General features: G+C 43.5%; 2 protein-coding genes across 2 annotated transcripts; both read left to right on the top strand.

The window, feature by feature from the left end:
- The first annotated feature begins 3,973 nt into the window (after positions 1-3,973).
- On the top strand, positions 3,974-11,115 carry LOC133453031 (agouti-related protein-like). Its single transcript, XM_061732867.1, has 4 exons — positions 3,974-4,085; positions 4,162-4,310; positions 9,344-9,417; positions 9,807-11,115. The coding sequence occupies exons 2-4, from the start codon at positions 4,196-4,198 to the stop codon at positions 9,972-9,974; spliced, it is 357 nt and encodes a 118-aa protein (XP_061588851.1). The 5' UTR covers positions 3,974-4,085; positions 4,162-4,195; the 3' UTR covers positions 9,975-11,115.
- A 5,503-nt stretch (positions 11,116-16,618) lies between these two features.
- Positions 16,619-27,053, top strand: LOC133452067 (V-type proton ATPase subunit d 1-like). Its single transcript, XM_061731261.1, has 8 exons — positions 16,619-16,748; positions 17,157-17,328; positions 18,390-18,568; positions 18,938-19,017; positions 22,430-22,507; positions 22,594-22,770; positions 26,428-26,505; positions 26,702-27,053. Exons 1-8 carry the CDS (start codon positions 16,619-16,621, stop codon positions 26,861-26,863), a joined length of 1,056 nt encoding a protein of 351 aa, XP_061587245.1. The 3' UTR covers positions 26,864-27,053.
- Positions 27,054-27,902: the final 849 nt, after the last annotated feature.

The raw sequence follows: 27,902 nt of genomic DNA, 5'->3' as shown, positions 1-27,902 counted from the left end.
CTATAACTGGTACTAAAACTGGTACTACTGGTACTACAACTGGTACTACAACTGGTACTACTGGTACTACTGGTACTACAACTGGTACTACAACTGGTACTACTGGTACTGCAACTGGTTCTACTGGTACTATAACTGGTACTATAACTGGTACTACTGGTACTAAAACTGGTACTACTGGTACTACAACTGGTACTACAACTGGTACTACTGGTACTATAACTGGTACTATAACTGGTTCTACTGGTACTATAACTGGTACTACTGGTACTATAACTGGTACTACTGGTATAACTGGTACTAATGGTACTACAACTGGTACTATAACTGGTACTACAGCTGGTACTATAACTGGTACTACTGGTACTATAACTGGTACTACAACTGGTACTACTGGTACCATAACTGGTACTACTGGTACTACAACTAATACTACTGGTACTATAACTAATACTACTAGTACTATAACTGGTACTATAACTGGTACTACTGGTACTACAACTGGTACTACTGGTACTATAACTGGTACTATAACTGGTAGTACCAGTAGTACTAATACTACTGGTACTACAACTAATACTACTGGTACTACTGGTACTACAACTAATACTACTGGTACTATAACTGGTACTACAACTGGTACTACTGGTACCATAACTGGTACTACTGGTACTACTGGTACTATAACTGGTACTATAACTGGTACTAATGTTACTACAACTGGTGCTACTGGTACAACAACTGGTACTACTGGTACTATAACTGGTACTATAACTGGTACTACTGGTACTATAACTGGTACTAAAACTGGTACTACTGGTACTATAACTGGTACTACTGGTACTATAACTGGTACTAAAACTGGTACTATTTAAACTTAAACTTAACATTTATTTATTTATATAGCACCATATCATACATTTAAGAATTGCAACACATGGTGCTTTACATGCAGAATAAAAGGACAATCAGAAAACACAATTTAAAACATCCCATACGACCCCACCCCCCACGCGTACACACACACTCACTCACACTCATACACTCATATACACACACACACACACACACACACACACACACACAACACACACACACACACACACACACACACACACACACACACACACACACACACACACACAATAAGTGGACTGGTGACATGGCTTAGCACTAACGATCCAGGTGAGGAAAACACTACCTATGGGTGGCCGTCCACACCGAGAGGCTCCACCGACCACGACCACAAGGAGCATCGCCACAGAGACCCCCCCAACCCGGACAGACCAGGACAGACCCCACACAGAAGGTGGAGTCCCACCCCCAGCTACCCAGGCCTGAGGGATCCCCATGACGACACCCCCATGGGCGGAGCAGGCACACCTCCCAGTGTGGACGACCCCCCTGAGGAAACACTGGAGCTAAAAACTAAAAGATTAAAAGAAAGTAAGAAATGCCTAAAAGTGTAAAATTTTAGAGAAATCTATATAAAACTTAAGATGAATAATAAATAACATAAAATAAAAAGTCACTAAAATGGATTAAAGTTTTAAAGATAATAAAAGAGCTAAAGAAGTAGACACAATAAATAGCTGAAAAGACTAGGTAAATGAGATCAGATAAAAGCCAAACTAAAAAGGTGTGTCTTGAGCCTCCTTTTAAAAATATCAACATTCTCTGCGGCCCTGAGGTTCTCTGGCAGGCTGTTCCATAAAGAAGGGCCATAATGGCTGAATGCAGCCTCACCGTGGGTTTTGGTCGCGGTTCGGGGAATGGTTAAAAGGCCGGTGCCAGAGGACCTCAGGGTCCGTGAGGGTTGATACGGTAAAAGCAGGTCAGATAAATAAGATGGCCCAAGACCGTTAAGACACTTAAAAACCAGTAAAAGAACCTTAAAATCAATCCTGAAGCGGACGGGGAGCCAATGCAGCGATTTTAAAACAGGTGTAATGTGCTCCCGCCCTCTGGTCCTCGTCAGCACGCGAGTGGCTGAATTCTGTAGTAATTGTAGGTTCTTAATACTCTTTTTAGGAAGACCAGAGAGCAGGGCATTACAATAATCTAAACGACATGAGATAAAAGCATTAGCACCTCCGTACTGGCCTGAGAGAGAAACGGGCGGACTCTGGCTATAATCTTAAGATGGTAAAAACCTATCTTCGTAATATTCTTTATGTGTGGAATAAAAGTGAGCTCAGAGTCAAAAATAACACCCAGGTTCTTTACACATTGCGAAGGTTTAAAATCTTGTAGTTTTGGTAAAAGTTTCTCTCTCTGGCCTTCAGGACCAATAACTAAAACCTCTGTTTTGTCCTGGTTGAGCTGTTGTACTGGTACTACAACTGGTACTACTGGTACTATAACTGATACTATAACCGGTATAACTGGTACTACAACTGGTACTACTGGTACTATAAGTGGTACTACTGGTACTATACTGTAACTGATACTATAACTGCTATAACTGGTACTACAACTGGTAATACTGGTCCTATAACTGTTACTACAACTGGTACTACAACTGGTACTATAACTGGAACTACAACTGGTACTACTGGTACTATAACTGGTACTACAACTGGTAGTACTGATACTATAGCTGTTACTACTGGTACTACAACAGTCTCCTTTGTTGTTTGTTTTAGCTTCAACACACTGTTCAAAAGCTCGGATGAATGTCCTGAATTGCATTGGATCTCCATCAAAAACAGGAATTTCTCTGTGTGGCAGAAATTGAGAGTTCTGCGCCTGTACCATGAGTGCTGTTTATAGGGCCCGAGCACTTACAGTGCGAAGGCCCTATTGTATCTGTATGTTTTATTCTCAGGGTAAGAAACAACTGTTGCTAGATTGTCTGATGGGTGAGGTAGCCCAGACTAAGTGTAGCATTTTCTTTGTTCTGTAGCAATATTGCTGCAATAAAGCATTTGCAATACACTTGAAATATTCTTGTTTTGCTAGTATCATTCCGCTTGAAATTATGGGAAAATGCATAATTTAGAGTTGAATAACGTGCCAGGCATGTGCACCCCCTCTGATCTGAGATGCAGCCCTACTCATTATTTTCTAGAACCGGCCCTGCGTGCAGTGCGTCTATTGATCAATTGTTAAATTGTGGCTGGTGGCATAAATTAGAATAAACTAAACTACGCAATTTAATCACAGAAATGCGTATTTCATGGACATATCTATCAGTGCTCATCACAGATGGACCAAGGAAGCGGTTAATGGAGGGGAGAGACATTCAGATGAAAGGGTGAATGAATGAATGAATGAATGAATGAATGAATGAATGAATGAATGAATGAATGAATGAATGAAAAAATGTATTGGTCACACGCATGTACACTTAGGTCACGACCAAAGGGTCAGGGCTGAAGCCTCGGCTTGTGAATGGCCCCCCTTCTTACATTTCAAAATGTCTTTTGTCTGACATGTTTGATACATTTTCCTCGTATGAAATACAATAAATGAATAATAGCTAACAACAACAAAAAACATATGCATATTTACATGCATACCAATCTACTTATGACGTACCTACACACACATCCATACATGTAGGCTACATACATATATACAAGCATATTACATATCCACATACATATGTACACTACACATGCTTACACTTACATACATGCATGTATCTGCACACACATATGTTAAAAAAAGGATTATTTAAATGTTTATAAATATAATACTCAATGTACCCATCCTTTCGTTTCCTTTCTTTATGACATAATTCCATTCCCCGGGAACAAGTCTGTACTTATCCATCATCATGTCTTTATACCTTTTTTTTTTTTAAATTCAACACATTTTTGCTATATTTTAATTCTTCCGGTAGGGTGACATGTTTGCTGCTCGCTCCCGTCAGCAGGATGAGGAGGGGTCTGTGGTGATGGAGAGAGGGGTGTGCTCGCCGTCTCCGTCACTTCTCTGGTTTCCCCGGATCACACTCCCAGCAGCTCTTCCTGCAGCATCTCCTGCCGAGTCTCATCAGCCCGTGACGCCGGGGTGGCGCACTTCTCCCCCGGTCTGCACCAGCCGGAGCCCCGCGCACAGTCCAGCTTCCCCGGGAACAAGTACGTGGCTCCCGCAGCTCCCCGCGCTCTCACGCTCTCACCACCATCACCACTTCATGTCTTAATGAATGCGCAGGCGTGTTGTTGGTGCCGTCCACAGGTCTGACACCATGATCATGAGGAGGATCCCTGGCGGACACTTGTTGTGCTTCCTCCTGCTCTCCCTCCAGCTCTCCTGGGCAGAGGACACGAAGACCAGCCTGGGGGAGACCGAGAATCTCACACGTAAGGATGGACATCAGTGATGTTTAAGAGCACCGTAGACTGCATTTTAAGCCTGAATTATGGTCCGCGTTAAAACGACGCAGAGCCTACGGCGTAGGGTACGCGGCGACGCGCAAACCTCGTGTTACACTTCTGCGTTGGTGTAACGTCCAGGAAGGCTGTTTGAATAAAGCCTTAGATCTGAACGGGTTAAAGGATACGCTCAAAGCAAACGTTTTTAGCTCAGACTGCCAAGGTATCTTCAGATAAACACTGGAATAAACACCTGAAGGCAGTTTTGCACACATGTTACCGAGGTTCCTGAACTGGGAGGTACATATTTCTGATAGCAGATTTGCTCCTCACCGTCATCTGACATGTCCAGATTATCAGACTTTAATGATTATTAAACCTTAGAAATTGTGCTTACAGACTTTAAATACACTTGAGGGCTTTAACTTAAGAATGAAAAGCGAACATATGTTGGCAATTTCATGTTAAGTCAACCATTTGTTCCCATGTCAGTTATTTTCTTTCTTCTTCTCTCTGCTTGGCAGACGTACGCGTATAACAGATAACGGCCAGATATTAGACACACGGGGGATAAATCATCAGGATACACTCACTTTTACAGAGGGGTGGTTGCGTTTTACCGTTTTTACCAAAACTATTAAGTAATTCTACGGGGTTCAAGAGTCATTTAGGCTGATTTCATAAGGATTTCTTTGCGATGCAGGTTCCAAGAATGAGGCAAAACGCAAGATAAATTCACAATTGTCGAATGTACTGACATTTTTTACACTTTCTTTCTAAATTATGTTTCATTTGACACTTTTAGAGTGAAAGAAAATGGGAATTTGTACTTTTTAAAGAATTTTATAAACCGGTTTCTTCAAGGTATTCTTCAGATATGAGCTGAACGTTTTTTTTTGTTCACTATACAGACTTTCATGCTTTTCCTCATCCAATAAAAAAAATGACTATATGTAAAATGATTATCCTTTCCAAGACCCCTAATATCGCTCAGTAGTATTGATTAATCAGGTCATATCTGATCTTAAGTCTGCAAAATCCGATTGATCAACATTTGGCTCGAACGCTGGCTCAGCATTTTAAAGAGGAAGCGTTCAGTTTGCCAGATCACCATTTGCTTCTGTGTGGAGACTAAATCCATGCAGAGACTAAATCAACGCAGGATCTAAATCCACGCGGAGACTGTTTGACGTCTGGAAACAGTAAAAACCTCCCCAGAAACGGCACCAATGCTGAAGCATAAATGACAAAGTAATGAAAGCCGTAGCACTTAGAGATCATTCTGTTTATTTTTAAGCAATCAATTTTCTTGTGGTTGACACATTTCAATGCCCATGCCAATGCACATGAAAACAAAACCCAACTTGAGTTAAACTACACAAATACCTCCTCGTGCACCAAAGGCTGAATAGATGTATCACTTTGTAACTCATGAGATACTTGAATGCATGAATATTGTTGTTTGCAGATAAACCAGTCGTAGTTTTGTTAAACCCTGTTCTTGAAGAATTTAAGGATTGCTTTAATCGCGTAATTTGGCATACCGGTGCATTTTATTCACCAGATTCATACAGAATATGATTGTTTTGGGGGGTTTTCCATTTATGTACCCATCAATCTGTTACCTATACGTGTTTATTACGGTGGCCGAGACCCGCCATTGCTGAAAATAAAAGTAATGCTGAAAACAGAAACAAACGCAGCTGCAAATTAAAGAAACTCTGCAAATAAAACGAAACGCTGCTGAAAATAAAACGACGCAAATAAAAAAGCCACAACGGAAGTGAATTACCGGGGACTATTTTTGCTGATGCACCGGTGTTTTTTACGTGAGAGAAGTCCCTGACCGCCACACACAGCTTCAACTTCACATTCATACAAATAACTATTGTTACCCACGCTTTAGATTATTCTTGGCATTATTATTAATGATAAAAACAACAAAAACAACAACACCTCTCACATAAAAACACTGGTGCATCAGCAAAAACAGCCCCGGGTAATTCACTTCCGTTGTGGCTTTTATATATGCGTCGTTTTTTATTTTATTTGAAGCGGGGTTTCTTTATATTTTCAGCGTTTCTTTTATTTGCAGCAGCGTTTCTATTTGTTTGCAGTGTTTATTTTATTTGCTAAGCGTTTCTTTTATTTGCAGCGGCGTTTGTTTCTGTTTGCAGCGTTACTTTTATTTTCAGCAATGGCGGGTCTCGGCCACCGTAGTTTATTCCTGTTTCTGGTCACATGGATCTGCTGGAGCCCGTCCCAGCTCTCTGGACAGATCACCATCACTGGTGCACACACAGGCAAACAACCACACTCACCCCTACGAGCCAACACAGGAGGAAAGTTGCCTCACTCACGAAGAATAAAAGCTCCTTTGAGGAGTCAGGACTGTAGTTTGCTTTTATAGTTTGGCCAGGGCTACTCAGATATATCATAAGTCGGAACAGACGTTGGATGGAAATAAGAATTTAAAAAATCTTCAAGACTGATGATTGTCACATGTCAGTAATTGTTGAAGAAGAAATGGTTACAATCACAAAGCATGTGCAGGGTATTATATTGATTCCCCCTTGAACACAAACCAGTCTTGGCTGCTATGTCTCGGTACAACCCCCCCCCCCGCTGAAAACACATTACACCATCAAGCCTTGGCTGCAGGCCCAAAACCACACGCTCTGCTCATTTCTTAGTGAAATTTGAGCAAGTGTTAATAGGCTTAGTCTTGTAATTACATCAGGATAAAAATAGCAAAACTTCTTCGCACAAGTTGTTTTCTTTAATTGTTCTCAGTTAGAAAAGGCTACTCTGTGTGCCAGATGACAGAATAATGTGGTCCCTGAGGGAATCTTGGATAGATGCCCAAGTGTTCACGTCAGGGAAGTTGCTTTTCCTCGTCTGGTCTGCAGGAAAGACGCCGGGCTCAGCTTCCTCGTGTACCGGGAGGTTGATCTCTTCATGAGCGGTTGGTTCAGATGGAGAATCAGGGTCTCTGTTATCTCGATGATGATGAATGAGGTGTCTTCTAGCTGATGGTGAGGATGTTTAGCGTTATGCAACCCAATTCTGCAAATATACAAACAAAATGTATGTTTGAAAGTATAATCAGAAGGAGGAGGAAATAAAATTCACTGAAATGCAGTGGACGTATCTTTTGTCCTTGGATGTAGCGCATAATTTAATCACACTACATAAAGAGAGGTGCAGGGTCATGGTTGCTCTGTGTTTATCCGTGTTCTTGCTTTGTGGCCCCTTTTATGTTTCGTTGTTTTCCTGAAGTGGTTAAAAGGGATTTGTTGTGTTCAGCTTCTAGGTTTTTCTAGATTATTCTCAGCCACCTTCTCCCTCTAAAGATGCTACCATTATTAACACCCTCTTCTTCAGGGAAAGCCGTTTATTTGTGACAGTCTGGGCCGAGAGGCAACCGTCTCACTTCCACGTCGAGTCTCATGAGGAGCTAAGATTCGTTGCAGTTCCTCGACTAGAGGCTCCTAAAGTGAGTCAGTCTCCGCTGACCTCCGTGTTAAAATGTCCAAGTTTAGAGCAGAAATAAACACATTTACACACCCATGACAACTCTGAGAGGGGTGAATTTCTTTGTAAAACATTTATTTCTAATATGATTGGCCGTCGGCTCAGCCAATCACTAGCCACTATCACTTCCTCATTGGTAACCGTTATGCCACCGCCCATCGCGATGCAACCACACGTTTGTATTAACACGGCTTCGGGTAAACCAACTGCCATTTTTAATTTGAACATGTTAAACGGTTTGACTCGCTGTAAACGTGTGACGGCAGCTCTGCAGATATTTCGCTGGTTTTCAACTGAAGGAGCTGGGAGTAAAGCTAACTTTGATTGACATGCAGTGGGCGGGGTCCCGTGGGCTGAAAAACAGGCTTCAGAACCGAATCGGTCACCTCGCCCGCTGTTGTATGCGGTGTACGGTGTGGACCGGTGTGCACGGCGGAGCAAAGCGGTTGTCTTACCGGTAGGGCTGGGGATCGATTCAAATGTCAAGAATCGATTCGATTCCGATTCTTAAGATTCAGAATCGATTATCAAGATTTGATTCGATCTGATTCAATTCGATTCCGATATTGATTTGGGTTAGTGTTATTAAAACTGTTTTTTGAGCTGTTGCATGAATTATATGACTGTAGTTATGCAAAATATTAATACTAGTATTATATTGAGATTCAACAGCAAGTTTTGGCAGCTAATGATGCTGTAAGGACCAATCAGCTCCCAGAATGCTGATAGAACTGCTTTCAGAAACATCGTGTGGGTCAGAATTACCAAACAGATCCAGGGAGGAAACAGAGACAGATGAAATCAGTTTTATTTTTTCCCACATTCCGTTTTTATTTGTTCCATTTTTGGTCTATTTTGGTTTTTAATTTTTGAGAATTTGGTTTTTAGCATTTTTTGCAAATGTAACCCCAAGACAGTATATAAAGTAATGAAATATAGACAATTTATGCAATTATAACTGAACACTGTTTCCATACCTTTAAATATATTTAAAGGCAAAAACATGGCACCAGTTATTCTCGTGTCCAACAAAACATTCCTTTTTTGGGGATAAACAAAAAAATAACCAAAAGTTGTAATGTAATGATGAAAAAAAAAATACATAAAAAAAAAAAAAAAAAAAATTCAATTGCTGCACATTGCTTTATTTAAGGCTGATCATCAGACTGATGCTGCTATGGATTATGGGTATCTGTCAGTTGGGCTGTAATGGCTGCTGTTGTTTTGTCATGCCCATCCTGCTGTTGTTTAGTTCCACAAGCTCGCACACACGTACTAGACTATGCACTAGAATACAAGAGGCAAAAGGGGAAGTGAAGCTTGTTCACTGTGTTCATTAAAAGCTTTTTGTGTGAGGAGAAGGATTCTAGATTCGTCCCTGGGTTTGAAAGGACAGATGTGTTGAAACTGGCCTCTTGAGTTCATCCTCAGCAGAACTCCTGCTGCAGATTGTTTACTGAACGTGTTTCTGCCATTTCTGACTCTAGTTTGGAGCCCTGCGAAGACCAGACGGCTGTTTGCGAGGCAAAAGATCGCTTCACCACAGCAAAGTCACGCCCTTGTAAGTTTTTATCCTTGTTTTTTTACTTTGAACTACGTGTACTAATTTTTCCGCACTGTTTCATACCAATGAAATAAAAAAGAGGCCAGTTCACAGTTTACATAGTGTTATTTTTGGTTGTTTTAACCCAAACTTCCAACTTAAATTCCCCCCCGAAGACCTTCACACTGACCCTTTTTAGATTTACTTCCATAACTGCGTTTAGCAGCTTTTAGCTCATTGTTCAGGAAGACGATGACAGCTTCAGTCTCTTTTTTGAGCCGGTTTACGAGAACATGCAGTACCACAGATGTCTTTTCTTCACTCGCTCAAGCGTGCAGGGATTCGAGCAGCGTTTCCACTTTGTGTGTCTCATTTTTCACGAGTGCTTCCTCCGCTGACTGTTTCAGAAGCACAAATCAAACATCATGAACCCCGCGCGGCGCTGTGGCCGCCTGATGGAGAGCTGCTCCTCGCACGTCCCGTGCTGCGACCCCTGCGCCTCCTGCCGCTGCCGGCTCTTCAACACCATCTGTCACTGCTGGAGGATCAACCCCCTGTGCTTGAGAAGGACCTAGAGGGAGCGCGGGGGAACATGTGTTTACAACAAACCCACGCCTGGACACAATGCAGTACACATGTAAACACAGAGGTAACCACAAACAACAGAGCCCCCAGGAATTTCTGCATTTCTGCACAAGAACGATCTGAAACGTCCCCAAGTTTTCACACAAGTTGTGAAAGTTTTCAGAAAAAGGGTACTTTTAATCATATAAGATTAAAGTTATTATCCCTGAACATCATTTACTGAGGAGGTTCATCTAATATTACATACTTGTGACTCATAAGAGCTGGATGTTTTGAAGACTTTACCTCTCAGAGTGGTTTTATCTGTTAACTTTGTTAAATGTGAATACAACTAGAATACAATTATTTGTAAATGTTCAAAAACCCATATTTTATCCACAATAGATCACAGAAAACATATCAAGGGTTAAAAATGAGACATTTTATCATATCAGAAAAACATTAAATCATTTTGAATTTGATGGCAGCAACATGTTTCCAAAAAAAACGTGGAAAATGGGCAACAAAAGGTTGGAAAGGTGTGTGTTGCTGAAGAGAGACGTGGAGGAATCTAACCAGGTTAACTGGCAACGTGTCAGTGACATCGAGTATTGAAAATAACATCTTAGGGAGTCAAAGACTTTCAGAAAGTCTGCAAAAAAAATTGTATGAAGACTCAGGTGCACGTCACCTTCAGTTCTGACATGGCAGTGAGAGCTGACATGATTCTGATTTATAAAGCGAACATTGCGTGCAAGTGTGCGTGCACACGGTTTTATAAATCCAGATTTTTTTTTGCGCCCGCCATTTTCGGCTTTTGAGTTTACGTGCACTTTTAGTATGACTCCTACACACTCTTTTATAAATGAGGCCCCTGAACAGTATGAACACCGTCTTCTACTGTGCACCTGAGATGGGCAACTAGCAGGTGATCAGGAGGTTTTTGCTGAATGTGACAAAATATGTTCTGGGATACAAAGCCAATAGAATTGCTTACCCTACCTTTAAATCTCTGCAGTCTAAAGCTAGAAAGTCATAGGTGAACACGGCCCCGGCGCAGGCAGCAGGGACAGCCAGTAGTGGAGGGGGAGAAGAGGATGTCTCGGAATATAAATAACATCGATGCAAATTCAGATCAATGATCGACTTTGTTGTCGTTTCATCTGACCTTCGGCCGCATGTCTTGGACACTCGGGTGAAGAGAGGGGCTGAGCTGTCAACTGATCACCACCTGGTGGTGAGTTGGATGCGCTGGCGGAGGAGGAGGTTGGACAGACCGGGCAGACCCAAACGGATTGTGAGGGTCTGTTGGGAACGTCTGGCTGAGCCCTCTGTCAGGGACATCTTCAACTCCCACCTCCGGGAGAGCTTCTCTCGGATCCCGGGGGAGGCGGGGGACATCGAGTCCGAGTGGACCATGTTCTCTGCCTCCATTGTCAACGCGGCGGCTCGAAGCTGCGGACGCAAGGTCTCCGGTGCCTGTCGTGGCGGCAATCCTAGAACCCGGTGGTGGACACCGGAAGTACAGGATGCCGTCAGACTGAAGAAGGAGTCCTACCGGGCTATGTTGGCCGGTGGGACTCCTGACGCAGTAGATAGGTACCGGCAGGCCAAGCGGGCCGCGGCTCGGGCAGTCTTGGAGGCAAAAACTCGGGTCTGGGAGGAGTTCGGGGAGGCCATGGAGGAGGACTTTCGGTCGGCCTCGAGGAAATTCTGGAGGACCGTTCGGCGCCTCAGAAGGGGGAAGCAGTACTCTGCCGGCACCATTTATGGTGCTGGTGGGGAGCTGTTGACCTCGACTGGGGACATTGTCGGACGGTGGAAGGAATACTTTGAGGATCTCCTTAACCCGACTGACATGCCTTCCACTGAGGAAGCAGAGGGTTGGGGCTCGGAGGCGTGCTCATCCATCACCCAAGCCGAGGTCACCGAGGTGGTTCGTAAGCTCCTCGGTGGCCGGGCACCGGGGGTGGATGAGATTCGCCCTGAGTACCTCAAGTCTCTGGATGTCGTAGGGCTGTCTTGGTTGACACGCCTGTGCGACATTGCATGGAGGAAGGGGACAGTACCGCTGGGGTGGCAAACCGGGGTGGTGGTCCCTCTGTTTAAAAAGGGGGACCGGAGAGTGTGTTCCAACTACAGGGGGATCACACTTCTCAGCCTCCCGGGGAAAGTCTACGCCAGGGTACTGGAGAGGAGATTACGGCCGATAGTCGAACCTCGGATTCAGGAGGAACAATGCGGTTTTCGTCCCGGTCGTGGAACACTGGACCAGCTCTATACCCTCCGCAGGGTGCTCGAGGGTTCATGGGAATTTGCCCAACCAGTCTACATGTGTTTTGTGGATCTGGAGAAGGCATTTGACCGTGTCCCTCGTGCCATTCTGTGGGGGGTGCTGAGTGAGTATGGAGTCCGGGGCCCTCTACTAAGGGCTGTCCGGTCTCTGTATGATCGAAGCAGGAGTCTGGTTCGCATTGCCGGCAGTAAGTCAGACTTGTTCCCGGTGCATGTTGGACTCCGGCAGGGCTGCCCTTTGTCACCGGTCCTGTTCATAATTTTTATGGACAGGATTTCTAGGCGCAGCCAGGGGCCGGAGGGGATCCGGTTTGGGAACCTCAGGATTTCATCTCTGCTTTTTGCAGATGATGTTGTCCTGTTGGCTTCATCAGACCGGGACCTCCAGCATGTGCTGGGGCGGTTTGCGGCCGAGTGCGACGCGGCAGGGATGAGAATCAGCACCTCCAAGACCGAGGCCATGGTTCTCGACCGGAAAAGGGTGGCATGCCTTCTCCGGGTGGGTGGAGAAGTCCTGCCTCAGGTGGAGGAGTTCAAGTATCTCGGGATCTTGTTCACGAGTGAGGGAACAATGGAGCGTGAGATTGACAGGCGGATCGGTGCAGCGTCCGCAGTAATGCGGTCGATGTACTGGACCGTCGTGGTAAAGAGGGAGCTGAGTCGAAAGGCGAAGCTCTCGATTTACCGGTCAATCTACGCCCCTACCCTCACCTATGGTCATGAACTTTGGGTAGTGACCGAAAGGACAAGATCGCGGATACAAGCGGCCGAGATGAGTTTCCTCCGCAGGGTGGCTGGACGCTCCCTTAGAGATAGGGTGAGGAGTTCGGTCACCCGGGAGGAGCTCGGAGTCGAGCCGCTACTCCTCCACATTGAGAGGAGTCAGCTGAGGTGGCTTGGGCATCTGTACCGGATGCCTCCTGGACGCCTCCCTAGGGAGGTGTTCCAGGCATGTCCCACCGGGAGGAGACCCCGGGGAAGACCCAGGACACGCTGGAGAGACTATGTCTCTCGGCTGGCCTGGGAACGCCTCGGACTCCCCCCGGAAGAGCTGGAGGAGGTGTCTGGGGTGAGGGAAGTCTGGGCATCCCTGCTGAGGCTGCTGCCCCCGCGACCCGGTAACGGATAAGCGGGAGAAGATGAGTGAGTGAGTGAGTGCAAATTCAGAATACAATAACAAAGTAGGAGATGAACTGAACTGCACGTCCCTGCATCCCATTCTGTGCACCATGTGAGCTGCAGAAGGGCACACCCACAAATATGAAACCTGGCATGATCAGGGGATTATTGGAGGGCTGCTGTCAATGACGGCGAGTAAACAGTTTTACATGTCGTTACCGTTGTGCATTTGTTTGAAATCAAAGCACATTTGTTTTTAATGATCAACATTTGCAGAAGCATAGTTGGGAGCTGTACTCAGTGGCTGCAGTGGAACATGTCAGTTCTTATTGGATCTAAGCTACTAGCTTTTAATTTTATTTAGTCTTTTGCATTTGTTGAAAATCATCCACATTCGTTAAACCACATGCCGTGGCCGCTAACTGCCAATGACTTTTATTTCTCATGTTTCCTTAATAACTTTAATAAAACCTTAATTCAATTTCATTTGTTGTCTAGATTCACGCTCAAGTTTTCATCATAGAGGTTGTTCTTTTGTTTTTTTATTTTACCCATAGTGCTTTTTAACTCTGAAAAAAAAATCTTGGTGATTTTGAATCAAACACTACCGAAGAATCTAAAAAATTTACATAACTGAGGGTTCGAGGACTGAGACAAAGGAGAAAACTCGTCTGTGTTCAAATGAGTTGATGTTTGAACATGTTGGAGACCCTGGATGATGCAGCCTCTGGCTGCTCTGGCTGGTCTGTTATCTGAACTCCAAGGCCTGCACCTCTGATGCAGGAGGGTCCATTAGCGCCTATGGGATGGGCAGCCTGCACATTTGGAAAAGAAACATGAATGCTGGAAGGTTTTAGAGCAACAAAACTTTTGGCTCCGAGGCGCATACTGGACGCGTTACATAAGCATTGCTCCCTTGTAGAGGTGTCCAGATGCTGAGCTGGTCTGCACCAACTGAAAACATTTGGAGGGTCATGAGGAAAAGGAGAGGTAGGACTGTTGAGGAGCTCAGATCGTCTATCACGTGAGAACAGGACAACATCTTCCTCCAAGTCTCCTCAGGCCGCATTCAGTAATGAACCTCAGTCAACAGAAGAGGGGACGCTCCTCTCTGGTCAACGTCAACTCTTTGAGATGCGTTGCCGCCATCAAATTCAAAATTACTTCATCTTGTTTTCCAGGAATAGTATATTTCTTCAGTTCAATCATGTGATATGTATTCTGTGGTCTTCTGTGAATTAAATATATGTGTTTATAAGAGTTTTAAATCCATGCATCAGTTTTTATTTATCTCGTACCTTTTATGGAATCTGGGTCATACCACTGTTACCTCAGTGGGTGAAGCTCAAGTGGAAGTTTTTTACATTTCATTTCTTCATATAGAAGATTTTTACATTTGCACACTACCACCGTCTGTTTAATGAATATTGGCGGTACGTGTGGCGTCCAGATGTGTATTGTGGCCTGGAGGTGTGAAAGGAGGTTTCACAGTGGGACACACTTTCTCCGTAATGTTTGAAAATATTTCACATACTCAACATGCAGTTAGCAGATGTAAGGAAGAGGGGGGTGACCTGCTTTACTTGGTGGAGACCCACACGCTGGCCGCTCCGTGGTCCTCACGCACACTCCAACTCTCAGATTTACACCAGATTAAATGTGCAAAATGATCCTTTTTGTATTTAATTGTTACATATTATTGTAGTTAATTGTTCATTCTTATGTGGATTTATGGGGTGAAATGACTTTCTGTATATTTTTTTGTTGCTATCTAATAAATAAATATGTTGTAAGCCTAAGTATTATTGCATTTTTTTCCGACTGAAATGTCCTAAAACATTTCACATTTCAACATGACGAGATAAGCTTTTTTTCATTATTGAAGGGAATCTTCTAGGATTGAATAAGTGAAAAGATGTTATTTAAAATCTGTGCATGTGCAGCTTATACTGTAGGGAGTCGTGCATGTATCCCTGAGAGACCTTCATGACCATAATGCAAGTTTGTATAAATTTAAAACATAAAGAAATGTAACATTATTTCATTTCTACCCAAGGACTCTGCGCTGTCTTGTCTGCTCAGCATCTGTTCAGATTCAGAGTTGAGAAGGAAAAGGATCCGCGTGTGTTTTTCATTTTGCAGAGAAAGTCCCGTCTTCTAACTGGCTTGAGAGCAGAGCAGAGGTTTGAGGACAAGTAGGAGTGAGGGGTTATGAAAACCAGTCCAGACACATGTGTCTTTGCTTTACTTTGCAAGGCAGTGCATTAATGTGATGTGATGGAGCATAAAACACGCAGTTGCTACATGCGACATATCTGCACGGAGCAGTATGACAATCATACCCCTTTCCTCTATAAAGCTCCTGATTTCTACCAATTGATTCTCTCCCAAGCAATCGATAATATTCTGCATAATGACATTAATAGAAGAGAAATACAGCCATTATTGCGGCTGGAAAAGCGATGAAGCTGCTGTTTTCATCTAAAAGCCTGTGAAGCTGCATTCCTATATTTATTTAATTTTTCTTTGCTTGCATTATTCAACACAGACCAAGCGCCTTTGGGAACCTCAATTTATATAATGCTACCAGCTTTCATGTCACAGAGAAGTGTGGACCAGAACATGTTAGGAATAAACCTCTCAGGATTGTATGAAATTGCTGAAAGTTTTTTTTTATAAGATTCTACACTGGTTGTTGCTGTCGGGACAGGATCACCTCCTGGTTAGACTGTTTGATCTCTGACTTCTTTAGGTGAAGACGATGAAGAGAAACAGATGTTTTAAAGTTTTACTTTTCTTAGATCGTTCCTGATTTGACACTTCAAGTAGGAAGCAGTCAACAGAGATATAAGGTTCACCTATAACGTACAAAACACCTCCTTTTTCAGGATGAATACTTCCAGATTGATGACAACCGTGTGCATTTCTCACCTACCTCTGTGGTTTGAGAGAAGAACCTCCGGCCGGAAAATATTGTGCATGATATAATAAAAGCTTGTATTAACATTTGATTCTGTTCACTGGTTTTCTTCTGGTGCACCAGACAAACGAACAAGCGGATCTTTCAAACCTTTGGCCTGAGAGCAGGATCCGAGAAGCCCCGGGCCGTTTATGGACCACAACAGTTAAAGAGGAAGGAAAAATCACTGCGTGAATGTTAGTCAGAGAGGCAAAACGCGGAAGTAAGGGAAGAAAACCGAGACTTGAAAAGCTGAATGTAGCACACAAGTGGTTTGGCATGATGGCAGCGTTTCAGGAGCTGAGTTTTAACGTTGACCACGGCTATCTGGAGGGTCTGCTTCGAGGGATGAAGGCCGCCATCTTGACCCAAACCGACTACAGCAACCTGGCCCAGTGCGACACGCTTGAGGGTGAGAGCTTTGTTTCATTTCTTAGATCCTGATGTATTTTACAGGCCTCTTGGAGGCTCTAGATGGGAGTCTGTGTGCATCTTTGAGAAGTTGTTGTGGTCCCAGCAGGCTTCATCCACTTTCTACACCTGGAGCTCATTTATCCAGAAGATCATCCCAAATCATTTCCCAGAAGTTCCTTCTGTTTGTGAGAAATAAAGTGCAACTTAATAGAGATCAAAAGCAGCTACAAGCTGGAGGTTTCTGAGTCTTGGGCCGCAACACATTTGTTGCATTTGTCATTATTTCAGCAGTCCATCAGAAGTGTGCAGGCGTGTTGTGGCTGATATAGTTTAATGCTTCAGCTGCTTCTCAATCCCGACCTGAGTGTGTTGGTCAGACAGGTGCTTTCCCTGCTCCTCTCCGCAGACATGAAGCTGCACCTCCAGAGCACGGACTACGGCCGGCTGCTGTCCTCGTCTGAGGACGACCTGACCGTGTCTTTGGTGGACAGCAGGCTGAGGGAGCACCTGGTGACCGACTTCAGCTGCCTGCGTGCCCACGCGCTGCCGCCGCTCTCCACCTTCCTCGACTACATGACGTAGGCTGCATCCACATGCACTCAACTGCATGCACACTTCCTTCAGGATAGTTTACTTCTTTCAGGATAGCTTTCTTTAAAGGGGACCTCTTATGGCATCTAATACCTATTTTAAACAGGCCTTGAATGTCTTAAAAACAAGCTTTTGATTGTTAGAAATTCAGCCTCTAAAGCATGTCTTTATCTTCCCATTCTCTAACCTCATTATCTATGTGGGATTCTGAGTGGGCGGGGCTATGATAATGAGGCTCTGTGCTGATTGGCTGCCTGACGCGAATGACGCGATACACCGCTACGAAAAAATGGCGGAAGCTCCGGCCGGCGGAGTTGTTGTGGGCGTGGTTTCACGCATCGGAGGCCAACCTACGGTATGTACAGGACTGTCTCAGAAAATTAGAATATTGTGATAAAGTTCTTTATTTTCTGTAATGCAATTAAAAAAACTAAAATGTCATACATTCTGGATTCATTACAAATCAACTGAAATATTGCAAGCCTTTTATTATTTTAATATTGCTGATTATGGTTTACAGATTAAGATTAAGATTCCCAGAATATTCTAATTTTTTTTAGATAGGATATTTGAGTTTTCTTAAGCTGTAGGCCATGATCAGCAATATTAAAATAACAAAAGGCTTGCAACATTTCAGTTGATTTGTAATGAATCCCGAATGTATGAAATGTTTGTTTTTGTAATTGCATTACAGAAAATCACAATATTCAAATTTTCTGAGACAGTCCTGTAAATCAGAATCTGAACGGCTCGTAGATCCACATCACACTGGACGGCTCATCAGGGCGGCTGTACAGACACTGCAGAATTTGGTTGCTTTCCTCCTTCACTGAGTTGGCAGGCTGAGGGGAGACCACTTTATATATGTTAAAGCAAGAGAAAACCTGTTTTTCATAATAGGTCCCCTTTAAATATCCATCACTTCTCCAGCACAAGCCTGCATATATTTACATCAAATTAAGGGTGCATTTGTGTGAAGGTAAAAATGTAAATATGTTTTAAAAAAGCAGACAAAAAGGATCAGGCTCCATCCACTGTGTTTCCATAGCTACGGCTACATGATCGACAATGTGGTGCTGCTGATCAGCGGAGCCCTGAGAGGCAGAGAGATGGCAGAGCTGCTCCCACGGTGCCACCCACTCGGAGCCTTTGACCAAATGGCTGCCGTGGGCATCGCGCGCACGCCCTCCGAGCTGTACACGGCCATCCTGGTGGACTCACCGCTCGGTAACCAGTCCCTCGTATCACAGTTTCCATCAGAGAGAAGGAAGTTGTGTCTTTAAATAACAAGGAACGTCCCTGAAATGTCCCACACGTGAGGATGACTGGTGCCACTGTGTCAAACACAGCAGTCAGTGTAGTGCCATGTTGATTATCGACAGGGAACTGGAAATTATATGTTAGTAACATGAACATTTGCTAGATTTGCACATCTTGAGGGTAAAATGGTGTTTTTAGAGGTGAAAAACTATTAAAGAAATTATTTTTTGGGCTTAGAAGCATATTTTTTTATCAATTGAGGTGACATCCCCCCTGTATTATTGATCATCAAGCTAAAGCCCAGTAAAGTCAGAGTGTCTTTTCTCTGCACCGTAGGTGTGTTTTTCCAGGACTCCGTATCTGAGGCCGAGCTGGATGAGATGGAAGCTGAGATCCTGAGAAACAAACTGCAAAAGGTGACTGTGGTGTGACATATCAGCTCAAGAGTTACAATCACATCTAAATAATAACTATATAAACATAACAAATAGGCACCACAGACCAAAGTCGTCAAAGACTGCCACATAAAGGTCTAACAGTACCTCATTTCAGACCTTTGAAGGCATAAACTGCCCCAGGAACCAAGAAATAAACATCTGTTTTCACTCTTTTAATAATCTTTTAAGGGAGAGAGGGATGCATGGATGGATGGGTGGATGGATGATTGTCATTCTGTTTTCTTATTATGCCAAAAAAGAAAAGAAAAAGTGGGCAATACCAAGTACCCCCTTGCTCCTTTCGTTGGATTTAAGAAGGTAAGTTACAGACAGCTGCTGCTGATCAGCAGATCCTGACTGGTGTGAAGACCTCTATAAAAGCAGATGTTTTGGTACTTTGGTGGTCAGGAACATAAAGGCGTTTTAAACGATGCCTAGAGGAAACAAATTAGGGCAAAGGCCTTCAGGAGGCACGTTTTGCTTCAGATACATTTAGGAGTTGTAAAACTCTTTGGAGTTTACAGTTCTGTAGTGGGGGATGAGGTGGAGGGGGGTTATCCCAGCAAATTCATGTGGACACGTGGAGCTGATCGGGGTCAGCTGGGGCCGGCCCCTCTACACACTCGTCTGTGATGGCCCCGTAACAAGCCTGTATGTGTCCACTACCTCAGTGGTTCCCAACCTATTTTCCTTGTCCCCCCCTACTTGTGTCTAAGACCTGCCAGGCCCCCCGACCCGTACGCAGGGGTGATAGCGCTCCGGCGTCACGCCGGATTTCCGGCATACCGAGGTGTTTGCGAGAAAAAAAAAATAAAATCAGGTTTGCCGTTTATTTTTCTTATGATATGAATTTTTCATAAACCGTAATACCGGTGAGTATGTACAGTAGCGTACACAACGTTGGGAACGCTGCGCAGCGCGGCGGAACGTAGCGCCGCTGGACACTGTTTGTGTGGGGACTGTTTAGCGAGTGAGCAATGAGCAGAGCCGGCAGGGAAAGTCAACAGTGGCGCGTGTAACTTAAATCTACCATGGTCTCAGCGTTAGGGCTCGGCCAAGTGAGGCTTTATAAATATATGGGCTTCATAAATGTATTAAATATATGAGCGCAGAGTCGGCGAGGAGCTGCGCGCGGCGAGGAGTACGAGCCGGGCGCTGTGAAGCCTGATTTATAGTTCCGCGTTAAATCGACGCGGCGCTTTCGCCGTAGGGTACGCCGTAGTTCGCGTAACCCACGGCGTATGGCCTGCGTTGGTGTAACGCAGAACCATAAATCAGCCTTAAACCACACATGCAGCCCATCAGCTGATGAGGATGAGAGGTTAAAACAGCGGGGCTGCCAGTTGTTCATTCCTGGTTCGTTTTGTTAACTCTGTTTGTTAGCTTGCTGGTGTTTTTTTTCTCTCTGGGATTTTTGAGTTATTTATGAAGAAGTTCTGAGTTCCGTGTGAGCAGTACTCAAGATGAGGGGTGATGTGATGGCACCCTCCCCCCTGAATTAAAAACGGTCCAAATCACCCCCCCTGAAATAAAAACGGTCCAAATCATCCCCACCTGAAATAAAAATGGTCAAAATCACCCCCCCCTGTAAAACTGCCATCCCCCCTTTCCATCCCTTATGTCATTTCATCAATGAATGTGGTTTTACTGCTATTTCAACATTTAGAGTCATCACCAGAAAAATAACTTATTTGACAATTTTCACCTGTTTCAAGTAAATTTTCACTTGAAATAAGAAGGAAAATCTGCCAGTGGGACAAGATTTATCTTCTTATTACAAGCAAAAAAATCTTGTTCCACTGGCAGATTTTTCTACTTATTTCAAGTGAAAATCTACTTGAAACAGACTGATTTATTGCTTGTGTAGTTGAAAAATACATGAGAACAGGACCTTGAAAAAAAATAATCGCATATTAAATCGCAATCGTAATATTGAGGAAAAAAATTGCAATTAGATTATTTTCAAAAATCGTTCAGCCCTACATTAGAATCATAAGTGCTGCCACCTCATTGTAAACGGCATCATTTTGTGAGGCCATGCAAACCTGTATTTATACTAGTGTGGAGATTAATGTTTTTCTACAATATTTCCTCCTCATGACAGTAAAATAGGCCATTCTAAGCCAATTTACTGCAGCAATTCCTTTCCAAATCATTAGAAAATGTGGTTAACACCCAGTTGTGCATGAAAAAAAAAAAAAAAAAAAACGTGATATACCGTGAAACCGATATAATTTTGAAAAATACAGAAATATAAATTTTTGGTCATACCGCCCAGCACTACGTTCGCGTAGATCCGAGAGACGCTTTCACTCAAAACCACACCAGTAGCCATACTTAATCGGTAATAGTGTAGGGGGTGGTCTTGGGTTTTGGCCAATCAGATTGATTCTAGCCTCGCGTCAACAGGCTCCAGGCTGTTAACCGAAATCACCAAAATAAATGTGTTTCATTCTGTTTTCTATGGGCTGCATGTGGTGAGCTTGAACAACAGACCATGGGTCAATTTACACCAGACTTACACTTTAAGAGGACAAAAAATGACAATTGTGTTGATCGGGGCATATATCTTGGCTTAGGGGCTCGCTTACCTCCCAGGGAAAAAAAGTTCAGGCTCAGGATTTTTTTTTACTATCACCCCTGCGTACGTACTAGCACCAAAATAGTCTTTAATTGCAAAAATGAACATTAATTATGTTTTTTTGATACATTTCTCTTTGTTTACTCTATATACATATGACTTTGTTTTCCTCCAATGTCACCAATGTATAAAATACGCACAAAAGAACATAAAAGGACATAAAAGGACATAAAAATATTTGTGAAAAATGTCACTTTTAATATGAGACCAAAATTTTTAACATTTGTCCTTTAACAACCTGTTGGAGTAGATTAAATGTTGAGTAATGATATAATAATAAGGAATGAAATCATTTCCTGTGTTTGTCACCAGTGTATAAAAAACACAAAAAATATTCAAGACATTCATAAATTATTCCTAACAATGTCTTATGAATGACTCATTCGCAAATATAATCTTTACAACTGCATAATTTCAAAGCAGACAAAGTTTCGCGCCCCCCCAGAGATCTCTGGCGCCCCCCCCCCGGACCCCAGGTTGGGGAACACTGCACTACCGACACCCTCTAGGATCAGATGAGATTTACTTTTAAAGTTAAATATGTTCTGACCCCCCCATAAATAAATAAATACACACAAACATAAAAGCACGTGATTAAAAAGAGGGGGTTGCAACTGTTGCACAATGTTTATCTCTTACTGTCGAAGTGCCTGAAGTGACCACAGTGTTTCTGAAAGGTTACATTAACTTCCAGAGATTGTTGTTTTTGTTTCATCAAATCATCTTCATCTGATTTCTGTTTTGTTAAAGGCATATTTAGAGTCTTTCCACAGTTTCTGCAAGGACCTGGGTGGCGCCACAAAGGATACTATGTGCCCCATCCTGGAGGTATGTGGGCAGTTTTGCCAAAGTATTTGCACTCTGTTAATGATTTATTTTCCTGTAAATGCCACGTGCTCGTCTGTGCCCGGTAGTTGGAGGCGGACCGGCGCGCCTTCATCATCACGGTGAACTCCTTTGGGACCGATCTCAGCGCTGAGGAGAGGAGCATGCTCTATCCAACCTGTGGCAGGCTGTTCCCAGAGGGACTGCAGCTGCTGGCGAGGGCCGAGGACCACGAGCAGGTCAAAGCTGTGGCCGACTGCTACCCGGTGAGGCCTGATCTCAACTCTGCAGACGCTCACGCAGAATTCATGCCACCAATCACGTGGTTGTGGGCACGCTGCCGTCTGAGTCAGCTGCATTAAGCTGCCCCCGCGTGAGTCAGTAATGGGCCTCCTTTCCTGCTGCCGTTCCAGTGAAACATTGGGGCGGTGTTTTATATTCTCAAGAGCAGTTTCCATGATATTTAAAACATGTATAGTGATTTGTATTTTAGCACTGAATAAAATCATAGTATCTTATGTGGAAAAGCTGCATTAAAATACTTGTTTAGGTCTAAACTTGTGTCAGCGCAGGTGACTGACGAAGCAGTGGCTTCCTTCCTCATCATTTAACCCAGCTTAAGTTAAGTTTGGTGTTTTAGCCCAGGTATGGTTGTTTTCCTTATTTTCAGCAAGGCCAATTGTGCAGGGGAAGTAAATAACAAAATGCTTTTAAGTTATTTTTGAGAAAACGTTGGCTCAGTGCCATGAGATATTTTAACAAACACTGTCATTGCGTCGTCTGGGTCCATTTAAAATCACTGCTTGGCCTCTTTGGTTGTGTGGTAACCAGCAACTCTGCAGGTAAATCTAAAGCAGTGTAACACAGCAGGCTCTTGTAAGAAGATGTAACATTGGTGTAGCGGATAGAGTTGAGGTGCATGCACCCCGGTGGTGTTTGTGATGGTGATGATGGGGATTAGTAAGTAGCACCTGTTCACTCAGAGGAATGATAGTTTGGTAGTTGGTGGGTGATGGGGGAAGCCTACTTTTTGCTGACTGCTTAACGCCTTTTTTGAAAGTTCATTGATGCATTATTCCGTGGTTGTGGATTTCACACTGTTTAATGATTGTGGATATTTATGAAATGATTCACGGATCTCTTTATGCTTGGATATAAGGATCAGGAAATAAAGCAAAGCGATCTCCACAGCTTGGATTCTGTTATGGACAAAAAGCGCATTGAGCATTAGTTTTTCCTATTCAGCCGCTCGGCGACTCAGGTTGACAAAATAGTCGCCAATAATTAGTAAGTAAGTCTATAAAAGTCTATATTCTAATTTTCTGAGACAGTCCTGTAAGTGATCCCACTCAGTGAGTCCTGCCGTGTTCGACTCGCTGCAGTCATACAGTCATGAAATCAATGAAGAAACAAAACAAATGTTTATTAGGCTCATATTTGCATGTCGTAGTAAACTCAGAAAGGCTTTTTTTAAGCTATAAATGGCATAACTTTGATATACCGCATCAACTCAGGTGTTAATCCACATTTACTACTCGATCAATCAGACCGCTTGTACACATATTGATATCTGATATCTGATTAGATGTATGGCTTTATTAGAATTAGGTTTTGAACATCCTCCACTTGAACCACTTAAGTGTTTTGATACACAAGTTGAAGACCCGAGAGCAGGCCGCTGAGAGGCCGGACGAACAAACAAGTCCCATCATGAAAAAAAAGGTGAAAACAAGCGCTGCCAGGGCAGGAAATCCAGAACAGAAACAAAAACCAGCCACTCAATGGTTAGAGAGCGACGCAGAGCACGAGGACGTGCACGGTGTCCTCATGTCCTCGGCGTGTCCGTGTAATGAACACAGACGGATTGGCAGGGAGGAGCACAGACGGGAGGGTTTACAGGTGTGATCAATCAAAAGAGCAAGACTCAGACCAGAACCTCAATAAAGGTTTTAAAACACCGTATTTGGTTTGTACTATTATTATTATTAGAGTTGCACATTTTATTGAAGGATAGTTAGTATATGATGAAGTCTTTAATTGTTAATTAAATGCAGTACAGGAGCAAAAATGAAGTTAATACTCCCGTCAGCACGGGGGCAGTTTAAAGTTGGTCGAGTTGGTGTCGAGTCAACGCCAAACGTAGCCTACTGCAAATCAAAACCCCAAATCTGCAAATAAAAACCCCAAAATCTGCAAATCAAAACTCAATCAAAGCACAGAATCTGTAACTCAAAGATCCATATCTCTAACTGAGAGCGTGGCCATTTTCCTCAGGTGCGTTTTCTGTTTACGGTTTCAAATCTGAAACGAATCAAATGACTAGCTTGCCAATTTCACGCAGGGAGGCGCGACATAGTCCAGATCAACACACTTGGCATTGAATTAACGCCATGGTAACGTGACTTACTCAACCATCAACAATGTTTAGCGAAAACAAAAATCAGCAGCGTTTTATTTAACAATCAAAAAAAAAATGCTGCAAGTTCCACGTCAGACTTTATTTCTTTGCTGTCCATGAGCTGGGTGGAGGGGGTTGGGGTTAGGGTTGGGGTTAGGGTGCACTGCACTGCACTGCCGACGTCTGGTTGTAGTCCTGTTGTTATCTGTTCTTTTTTCCCTTCTTCCCGAGCTCCAGCCATCCTTATTGTTTCTGTTTATCTATCCTGAAACGCTCACTTGGGGGCAGGACCTACCCGACTGACAAGTCCAAATCATATATATGTGAAACAGTGGACAAAGCATTAGCTCATGTGACCCATTGGTTTGGAAGGTTTTGGTTTTTGGTCGCAGCCATGTTGCTTCGGAAGCTGACGGAAACACGCCAACTGTGTCAATCAAAGTTAGCTTCGCCGCAGAGCTGTCGTCAGACTTTTTGCGTTAAACCGTTTAATATGTTGACTTGACGGCGAAATCAAAAAATGACTGTCGCGTTTAGCGTTTAGCCGTTTAGCCGACGCTGGGTTCATACAAACGGCCGGCTGCTTCGCTAACTAAGGTAGCATGAGGATAACGGATGAGGAGGCGATAACAGCCATAGATTGGCTGAGCCGACTGTCAATCAATCATATTAGAATGATTTTTTTATGGTTGTTGTGGCTTTGAAATCAAATGAGTGAGCCCATAATGAGTTTCTGAACCAGGCTGTAAATATGTTTAGTTCAGCTCTAAAGTTGGACATTTGAACCTGGAGGTCAACAGAGACCGACTCTCTTTCCAGGCCAGCCTCTAGTGGCCAGCCGAGGAACTGCAGCAAATCTTAGTTCTGCATGAGACTCAACCTGGAGTTCAGACAGCCGGCGCTGGGTTCAAGTACGCCCGCAAACCGTGCATCTTTTTCCCGGCATCGTGCTATACTGAATGTTGCCTCGCTGCCGCCACACATGGCAAAAACTGGTATTACGAGTCTGGAGGACAGAAGCTGCAGTCATATAACTGTAGATATCTGTATCTGAGCAAACACAGTCAACTGCTCTCATTCTACTCATTCTCTTGCTGTTTCTAGGTTAGTTTGGAATATTTTTACCTACAATCTTACACATTGTTCCACACCAACCCTTGCCTATTTTGTCATAAATATCGAACTATCGATCGAGTTATATGGAAGCAGAGGCCGTGAACTCTCCCACTTCTACATCTATCGACAGTCGTCTGGGCACCTTTTGATAGTCGATCTCACTTGTACCTGCACCCCACTTTGTCTGCAGGGACCATGTCCATGCCGTCACTTAAGCAGATTATTTATTTTATTATTTACTATTTTGCTTCAAGTTTGTATTCTGTTCTCACCCAAAACTACTTCAGGTCGCTTCACAAAGGCTTACACAGCTTACACCATCTCATAATAAAGACAGGGTTTCACTTCTGGCTGTTTTAATGAAAACAGGTCTGACATGTGCTTCTCTTGCATGTGAAACGCTCTGCAGGACTATAAATTAATTTTTGAGGACCCCGAGCCGGGATCAGATGTAAAGACTCTTGAGGACAGATTCTTTGAAAAGGAGGTAAGATAACTTTAATATCTAATGTCTGCAAGAATGTCTCCTGAACTGAGCCTTTTGATGAGTCCGACTTTCAGATCTGAGAGTTAACTCACTTGTGATTAAATATAAAAAGTCCTAGTGGGCAGATTCCATACAAGCCTTTTGAAACAAACACTTTGGTTTTGAAAGCAGCTCCGGCTCTGCTGTTTTCCTGCAGGTGAAGCTGAACGTACTCGCCTTCCTGCAGCAGTTCCACTTCGGGATATTTTACTCGTACGTCAAGCTGAAGGAGCAGGAAAGTCGCAACATCGTGTGGATCGCCGAGTGCGTCACGCAGAGACAGAAGTCCAAGATACACAACTACATACCCATCATCTAGGGAAACAACTACCCGAGCAACTAACAGGACCGCACATGAAAGGATGCGCAGAAAACCCTGATGCCTCAAACTCAATAAAAATATTTGATTATCTGTGTGTTTTGCTTTGAGAATTGGTAGCAGCATTAATGTAAGTCTTGCTGCACACAGCCATCGGAGGATTCAGGAGCTCAGTGGACAGGATGTAATTTTGAAGGTAATAACGTTCGTGCAGCGGTTAGCAAAAACCTGCGCCAGCCACTTTTCACTGGACTATTTTACCCGCCGGTTCAGCACATGAACCGCAGAAACGTGGTGCGCTGCAGAGGAATCTGCTCTCAGCTGACCTTTTTTTATTTTATTTTTGGCTCATAATGTTGCTGGAAATAGATGTAATTTAATCCACCCACTCTGGAACAACTCTGGACTCTGACCCAATTAGTTATGCAACATAGAATTAAATATTTATGCATATTATTTATATTTATCATCAACTAGTGTTTTTATGAGGCTACACAACTGTTGAGTCCCAGCACCGCTGAGACCTCTGTACTCTGGGTTTGTGGAAACGCTCTCAGCTCCACTACTAGACGCTGCTGTGAGCTTCGCTGGTCAGTTTCTTTGATTAAAAGCATTTCATGGATTCCTGATCTCGATTATTCAGCACTGTTTTCTTCTTCCGAAGAGATGGTTTACCACGAACCTCCCAGACTTTAATGGTGTCTAACCCCAGTTTCAGGATCATCCTTGGTTGTTTTGTTTGCCAGATGCAGACTAATGATTTGACCTCTCAGAAAAACCAAAATAAAAATCTTTTCCAGGAAACCGATGAACCCTCTGATGTGGCTGATTATGGAATGAGGAGCTCCTCTCTGCACCAATTACAGCTGCATAACTTTGCAGCTGAAACACATGAATCCCTGCACTGGTTGTTCTGACCTATTTGTTTGTTTTTTGTAGTTAAATGCAAGTGGTAGGTTTTATGTTTTTGGCCCAGCAGCCTACGCACTCGAGCGTGGGCGTTCTAGGCACCAACCTCAGTCACTGATGTACTCTCCGA

The sequence above is a fragment of the Cololabis saira genome, chromosome 10 (genome assembly GCF_033807715.1).
Source record: "Cololabis saira isolate AMF1-May2022 chromosome 10, fColSai1.1, whole genome shotgun sequence".
Classification (NCBI taxonomy): Eukaryota; Metazoa; Chordata; class Actinopteri; order Beloniformes; family Belonidae; genus Cololabis; species Cololabis saira.
The sequence above is the reverse complement of the archived record's forward strand: the minus strand, read 5'-3'. Positions and strand labels throughout refer to the sequence as shown.

Excerpts from the sequence above, each read along its gene's own strand:
- LOC133452067 (XM_061731261.1), top strand. The coding sequence starts at position 16,619 with ATGGCAGCGTTTCAGGAGCTGAGTTTTAACGTTGACCACGGCTATCTG. Across the intron at positions 17,329-18,389 it reads ACCTTCCTCGACTACATGAC|CTACGGCTACATGATCGACA; the intron begins GTAGGCTGCATC and ends GTGTTTCCATAG. Across the intron at positions 18,569-18,937 it reads CCTGGTGGACTCACCGCTCG|GTGTGTTTTTCCAGGACTCC; the intron begins GTAACCAGTCCC and ends TCTGCACCGTAG.
- LOC133453031 (XM_061732867.1), top strand. The coding sequence starts at position 4,196 with ATGATCATGAGGAGGATCCCTGGCGGACACTTGTTGTGCTTCCTCCTG. Across the intron at positions 4,311-9,343 it reads GGAGACCGAGAATCTCACAC|TTTGGAGCCCTGCGAAGACC; the intron begins GTAAGGATGGAC and ends TTCTGACTCTAG. Across the intron at positions 9,418-9,806 it reads CACAGCAAAGTCACGCCCTT|AAGCACAAATCAAACATCAT; the intron begins GTAAGTTTTTAT and ends TGACTGTTTCAG.